Here is a 7,957-nt window from a genome sequence, read left to right as displayed (position 1 = left end):
AGTTCTCGGCTATGCCACAAAACTATCTTGTATTGTGTGAATGCTTGCGCGCATTGCGTAATTCACTGATATTGTTGAGTGGGTGGGTATACAAAAAGATCGATACTGAGGCGTGACTTAACTTTTCCCAGAACTGATTCGGAGAAATGATGTACCAAGTAAGCTATTATAACAAAATGGGTGTACTTTGGAATGGTTATTGGGCGTGGCTGTAATCACATATTATAATGAGCGAACTTAGCTGAGCTCAGCTTCACATAAAAATACTTATAAAAGATGTCCCGCCGATCGTTCATTGACCTGTGATCTACGAGAATTATTTTCCTTTGCGACTGCTCGGAAGATGCGTCATTCGTTTATCTTTCTAATAAAAATCACTCATTTTATTGTTAAGCAGTTAAACCTCAAAACCCTTTAAAAGCATGTTCCAAACGAACGCGCATGTCGACTACCGGTACTTCCATTCCTAAACATTCGTCTTTGTGACTTTGTCAGGAAGATGCGCGCGACCGCGAACAAAATGTTGATGTATTCCTTTGTTTTTAAACATCGCCGATTCGATTTTCGATTCGATTTTAGAAGCTTAACTGCCGATCCGATTTTCGATCTGATTTTTGATCCGATTTACAACATTAAACTTGTGTTATTATTTTGAAAAGATGTATTTCCCAATTCATCACAATATTTGCAATTTTGTCATAATTTTTCTTTTTTAAAATTATGCTATTTTGTGATTAAGGTTACGTCTCGTCTGCTCTTTTTACCGATAGTATCGATATCAAGGTATTCTAGTTAGGAAGCCTTTAGTGAAACAGGTTTAGTAAGAGTGGAACTAACTCCGTGGTTGGTGGATAAAGATCACTCACACTATTGCGAGGTTAGCATATGCTATACGAACCTCGTACAACCAACGTGTTTTTGTAGTGGATTTTAGAGTTGTCGTTAACATCGCTTCATAACGTGAATGATGTTAGCCGAAACCCATTCCGCTACTCACCAGGGCTTTTTCTGGTAGAAAGCGTTCCATTATTTTTTTAATTTAAAAAGGACACAAAAAAGAGCAAAATCGCTTACCTCCGCCTGGAAAGTGGCTTCGCACGTCTCTTCCACGGAAATAAAAGGAAGGTCGTTGGTGGCGCTAATACAGTTCGCAACCTTAATTCAGCTTGGTGGTATTTTTAAAACTAGATTCATGATTCATTGTATGCGCAATTCCAATCATTGTTTGATAAAATAGAGACTCCAATAAATGCAATAACTTAAAAAACATACTTTTTTATTATTTTTGCTGACGATAATACTTTTTGGAAAATATTCATAACGATGACAAATTAAACAAAAAATATAGAAAATTCTATGTACCTTGAACAAAGCCCCGCAAGTGCTACCGTTCGTTTGTCAATTAACGTTCCACCAAAGTCTTTACAGTAAAAAGATTTAACACTTTGCCGACTTCGCGTAACGCTTTGCATCGATTTACGTGTAAGATAATTTCTGTGTCTAGTCTTTCAACTGTAGTGTCTTTGATATGAAGATAAATCGCACGCCCTCTTTCGCTCATTAGACGAAAAATTTGAGAGCTAGAAAGATAGCTCTCGTATTTTGTCAACGAGAAGAAAAATCAACGCTTAAATGACGCATTTTGAGAGATATTCATCAAATTATGAGGAATTGACTTCACATCGTTTCGTAAGTTTCGTAGGAGGACTTCATTCTGTAAGTCCTCGTATTAATTTTTTGTAAATTAACATTATTTGTTGAATGCGCTGTGCGATGCCTTCAATTATTCTGTAGTCGGCGGCTGAGATGTAGCCGTGGGTGGATAAAGATATGACCAACTTGTCCAGGTGTTGAGAAACGAGCCCCAGGCTACCAGAAAATGTGAAGATATTGCTACATTTCACTACATTGTGCACTCAAAATATAGAATGAAAATTTGAGGCAAATTCCCCCATTGACTACAGCACAAATCTGGTGCCATTGCCCACCCTATCCACGATCCGATTTTTGGAAAAAAAATCGCATTTTGCTTATTTTCTGAAAATCTGAATGAGAATTGACTTTTGAGGTTGAATTAACTGAAAGAATACTAATATAACAATTGTTGATGATTGCAAGACTTTACTTTGGAGTAAATGCCAAATAAGTTTCAAGTCGTAGCCAATCGTACGACTGCTATCCTATGTCTATGACTATGAGTGACGTCATTACGACTAACTTTCCTACTTTAGTCACTCAGATATTAAATTTGCTTTTATTCTATTTCTAACCTCGTTCGTAGGATGAGTGGTAAGACTAAGAAGGATGATACTGATAGCATAGCCATAGTGAATAGTCACAATCACATATTTGAACATGGGTTTTCGTACAATGATTTTGAACATTACACAGTAAGATATTCCAAGTCTCAATATAAGCATCAATTTCTACTAGGGCCTACGTTATATTCGCGATTCGCAGACCATGACCAATCGTAAGGTGTGCGGTCGCCTTAAGGCCTGGCGCGATGCTGCGATCCGATGCCGATGGCTCCCCTCGGCCCTCCCACTCCCACTGTCCAGTCCCACATCGAGAAGTAGCACGCGGACAATTATAATCAAGAAACAAACGAAGTAATAGTAACATAAATTATGCAATATTTTCAAATGGTTCGAGTCATTTACCACCCATGATAGATAAATTGGGGATCGAATTTACCTTAATGTCGTTAACAATTTGCAGAAATTTTAGTGAGTCTTGAGTTGATGAGGACATCTCGTCTCACGCGGGCAACACTGCAGTTAGCTAGCTTGATTAACGTAACCAATGAAAACAATCTTTAGTAATATCAGTACCTAATCTCTCCTAAAACGAGCGATTTCATTGGCGCATAGAGCAATTCAAGATGGCGGCGCCCTTGACAGCAATGGTTTGTAAACGTGCCTTCTCATTGCTGAGTTACAGATCTCAAAGCATTTTATTAAGCCGAAGAAGACACTATTCTGATACTCCATGCACGACTGAAGGAGAAATTTCAAAAAATGTAGAAACTGAGACTGGCAAAAGCTCTCCAGGAGGTCCTAAACTCACAGGTTTTGCTGAGGCGTTTGTCAGACACGCGCATGTGAGCGACGCCGAACCTTCGGGGGATGTTCGCAGCACACTCCCGGACGATGACCACCTCTCCTTTGCAGAATTATTCAGAAACTCGACACATGCTCATCTTGGTGCCGCTCACAATCAAATTGTGTATGGAAATGTATTTCACATTGTTGAAGACGATTTGTACATTGACTTTGGAGGAAAATTCCATTGTGTTTGTAAAAGGCCAGCAGAGAATTCAGAATCAGAGTGAGTTAAAATTAAAAAAATGCAAAGCTTGTCATGATGGACGGTTCATGCCAATGGACAATTCTCAATTTCACAATGAGCTAAAGTCAAGAGTCATTCGAAAAAATCTAGATAGACCTCTATAGAGATCACTGCCCACTGGCGGATTCAGGGGGGCACAGCTCAGCCTGCAGCCGGCCCTAAACAGCTGGCAGCAGCCGTCTGTATCAAGGAGTTTTTAAAGATTAAATTTCTTTTTTTATTTGTGGAGCCAACGGAGTTCAGCGGAACAACCAATATAACACTTAACAGAGACCTAAGCTGGCCTGTGCCCCCCCCCCCCCCTTTGAGAGGCACAATTAAAATTTGTAATGTAAAAATGCCGTTAAAACAGACGAAATCCCCTTAAGGCCTTAATTTTTGGTTAAAACCCTTTCTTTTTTTTTTTTGGCTTGTCAATTTTTCATAGGGGAAAATGTGCCCCCCCCCCCTTGGCTTTGGAAAAAATCCTGGATCCACCCCTGATAGGGATGGGATCTTCATCATGTTAGACCAAGTGTACAGTACATGTACATGCATAAATATATTTATAACTGATAACATCAAGTGGCTTAATATAGGGAAGTTATAGCACAATTAGATCTAAATCTAAATTGAAAGAAAATGAGAGAATGAGAAGAAAGCAAATCTTACAGGCTTTCCAAGTTTACATATTAAATCTTGATAAATAAATGAACCAAAATATTAAATAGTTTTGTGATAATGACTATCCGTGAAGTATGGTCTGGACACACGCGAAGTTTGGACTAGCTGCCATACGGGATGAAAGATTAAACAGAGGAAGAAGAGAAAGAGAGAGAAAGAAAAGCGAAGTAAAATCAAGTATTCTAGATCTAAAATCACTGGAGAAAAGTCAAGCGAAAAAAAGGAATGGGAAAAGGGAGGCCAAAAGAAAATATTTCAATTTCAATTTGCATGTTGTTTGGTACATGCATGTAGGCCTAAAATTGATTGTAAGCCTACATAGTAAATGTACATGTAGATGATGAAATACACAGTTTCTCTCTACAGCTTATTTGAATGTATGTTTTCTTTTCTCAATCTTTACAGAAAATATCACAGGGGTGCTCGTGTTCGATTGAGATTGAAAGACTTGGAATTGACTGATCATTTTGTAGGTGCTTCAAGAGATCTGACACTGCTTGAGGCTGATGCAGAGCTTTTAGGACTGGCAAAGCAAAAAATGAAGTGAATTTTCCCCCTTCTATGTTCAGTGTTAATTATTTGCTTTGAAACTTATTTGGGTCAAATTTAAGAGCAGAAGTTGAAATTTCATGTAGGGCCTACATCTTTGTAAGTTCATTCACAACAAATTTCAATTTCTGCCTATGATGCAAGTCAGACATATATTATGAATTAAGATTGATTAAATTGATTTGAATGTCTTTGACACCTGTCAATTTTCTGTTCAAAACTTAGATATAAAACAATGTAAAACATACAAAGCATATAATTTGAAAAAATAACACAAGGCAAAACAAGGTATATCAAAATATTAAATAAAAGTGATTTTAAATGGAGTATAACATACTGTATGTACAGTATGTAAGCAATAGTTCATATGGATAGCAAATAACATTTTTGTTTCCTTTCTATCTTGTGGAACTTATGTACTCAAATAACATGTATGTATTTCCATTACCTTTCCCACATACCTTGTGTGTATATTGAACTTATTTCGTGCATGGTTCCCCAGATTTAAAATGTTAGCGTGTTGTAAAGCACATGATCCAATAAGGGCTCTGATTATGTAGCTCTAATGTGCAGCAGGCCCTTCATCAACATGTGTATCCTTTATTTTTGACTTGTGAAAAAAAATTAATGAGAGCACTGTGATATCAAATTTGATTTTTTTTTGGGAGCTACTGTAGATCAGCATTTCATGAAATGGCTTGTCAGATGTGTTAACTGACATTTACCATGGACATGTGCTTCTCGGCCAATCAAAACCAAGAAAGTTGTCAGATCTAGAAACTTGTCAGGAGACAAATGTTGATCAAACTTCTGGTCCCTTTGTTCCCCCCCTGAAATTTGCACTCAAGACTGTGCAGGATATGTGCTTTCCCCTTTCCTCCTGATAGATATGCTGCTATGCCACTTCTTATTGGAGGTTTCAAGGGTGGAACAACAAAATCTATTACAATTCTTTTGATGTTCTGGTGATTCAAACATTGGTTAAAATGAATGTATAATGTCCTGTATATCAACCAAATGATTATATTATATTCATTCGCCTCGTGCTAAAGTCTGATGCGATGTGTACAGTAAGAATACACAAATAGTGTCACAATACTGTAACCAGTTCATGAATCATTGCTATGAAAAGAAGAAGAAAAAAATCCATGTTTGTGCTGTGAACAATTTCCTAAATTGTAATGAAATAAAATAGACATCACATAATTTGAAGAGGAAAAATCTTGTGTAAAGTGCAGTAATTTCATTTATGATCATGGTAACATAATAGGTAGACTTGCTGTTTGACATTCTCTTTCCACTCTGAATTTATTGATAATGCGATGGACCAGAAAGTAAACCAATGTTATTCATTGTTAGTTCCTGTCCAGCAGCTCTATGTAGTTTCTGTAAATTCGGCACTGGTTACTGAGTGTAAAGGGCGCCATCTGATTTTTTTTATCAGGACATATATTCAGATCAGTGAACTCCACTGGATTCGGTGGTTGTACCATAGATAATATGGGTTTCAGGGGCGGTCTGGGGGTGGGGGCGAAAGAAGTGAGAGTGTATGAATGAACAGGATGGAACTGAAATGGATAAAAAAAATGTTGATGAAAATGTTCCCCGGGAAGACGGGAGAAGATAATGTGTAGGCCTATATGAAGAAAATAGAATTAGAAAGAACCAAATAATTATAACAGATGGATTATCATACAACCCATTCACTTCGAAACCATGTTTAAAGGTCAAGTCCACCTCAGAAAAATGTTGATTTGAATCAATAGAGAAAAATCAGACAAGCACAATGCTGAAAATTTCATCAAAATCGGATGTAAAATAAGAAAGTTATGACATCTCAAAGTTTCGCTTATTTTTAACAAAATATTTATATGAACGAGCCAGTTACATCCAAATGAGAGAGTCGATGATGTCACTCACTCACTATTTCTTTTGTTTTTTATTGTTTGAATTATACAATATTTCAATTTTTACGAATTTGACGATTAGGACCTCCTTGCCTGAAGCACAAAATGTTAAAATAATGGAATTCCACGTGTTCAGGGAGGAATGAAACTTCATTTCACATGACAATGACGAGAAAATAAACATATTTCATGTAATAAAATACAAAAGAAATAGTGAGTGAGTGATGTAATCAGTTCCTCATTTGCATAATGACCGAGATGTGCATATAACTGTTTTGTGAAATGAAGCTAAACTTTAAAATGCCATAACTTTCTTATTTTACATCCGATTTTGATGAAATTTTCAGTATTATGCTTGTTGAATTTTTCTCTTTTTATTCAAATCAAGTTTTTGTTGGGGTGGACTTGTCCTTTAATACCGCAAGTATCTTGGGCATAATATGCTTCATTCGATTTTCTTGCACATTCGAGACAGCAGCAGGTTCCTGCCTGACTACAGACCTGATGATAAGTTACAAAGGAAATGTGTTAAAGATGATGATTACTTTCCGCCATACCTCTGGTCGAATAACTTGAGCTGTCACGTTGCTCATTTTCACAGGGCAAGCAAAAATAATTTTATCTTAAAATAAAATATGAAATTACTCGACTGGCTGTATGTGGCCGCAACAAGGGCATATAGCACTATAAATAAATACATGTTTATTCCAACAATCTAATCTTCAATTTTTGTCTGTTGGAAGTTCCTTAAAATACTTTTTTTAATTAATTTTTTTATTTATGTATTTATTAAAGCCAATGCACAACATATAATACACGATATATAAACAAATCTCCAATGTTTGGGTATAAAACAGATCAATGGAAATTAAAATATATACACGCGATTGAAATTATTTGAAGAGAGGAAAAAAATAATTATAACAAAAATAAAAAGGCAGAGTAAACGACATAAACTAGACAACAGTATATTTAAAATGAAGCAAGAACCTCGAGAATGAATTGCTTCAAAATCTTAAAAGCTTGTTGGGCTCCAAAAAGCTATGACGTCTATCGGTGCATGGAAAATTCATACCAAACGATGGTTGACGGGCCAGGCCAAGGAATGAGATAATCCGCTGCACCCCCCCCCCCCCTCCTCTCTCTCTCACACACACACACAGACCCTCAAACACGAACACTCCATCTCAAAACCATCAACACAAGCACCAACCCCCCCCCCTCCTCTCTCTCACACACACACACACACAGACCCTCAAACACGAACACTCCATCTCAAAACCATCAACACAAGCACCACCCCCCCCCCTCTCTCTCTCTCACACACACACACACAGACCCTCAAACACGAACACTCCATCTCAAAACCATCAACACAAGCACCACCCCCCCCCCCTCTCTCTCTCTCTCACACACACACACACAGACCCTCAAACACGAACACTCCATCTCAAAACCATCAACACAAGCACCAACCCCCCCCCCTC

At 37.4% G+C, this 7,957-nt stretch overlaps 1 protein-coding gene across 1 annotated transcript; it reads left to right on the top strand.

Annotated features, from left to right (window-relative positions):
- Nucleotides 1-2,426: 2,426 nt before the first annotated feature.
- LOC129260083 (small ribosomal subunit protein bS1m-like) lies at nt 2,427-7,179 on the top strand. Its single transcript, XM_054898437.2, has 2 exons — nt 2,427-3,330; nt 4,420-7,179. Exons 1-2 carry the CDS (start codon nt 2,885-2,887, stop codon nt 4,559-4,561), a joined length of 588 nt encoding a protein of 195 aa, XP_054754412.2. The 5' UTR covers nt 2,427-2,884; the 3' UTR covers nt 4,562-7,179.
- Nucleotides 7,180-7,957: the final 778 nt, after the last annotated feature.

The sequence above is a fragment of the Lytechinus pictus genome, chromosome 1 (genome assembly GCF_037042905.1).
Source record: "Lytechinus pictus isolate F3 Inbred chromosome 1, Lp3.0, whole genome shotgun sequence".
Classification (NCBI taxonomy): Eukaryota; Metazoa; Echinodermata; class Echinoidea; order Temnopleuroida; family Toxopneustidae; genus Lytechinus; species Lytechinus pictus.
This window is presented reverse-complemented; position numbering and strand designations above follow the sequence as displayed.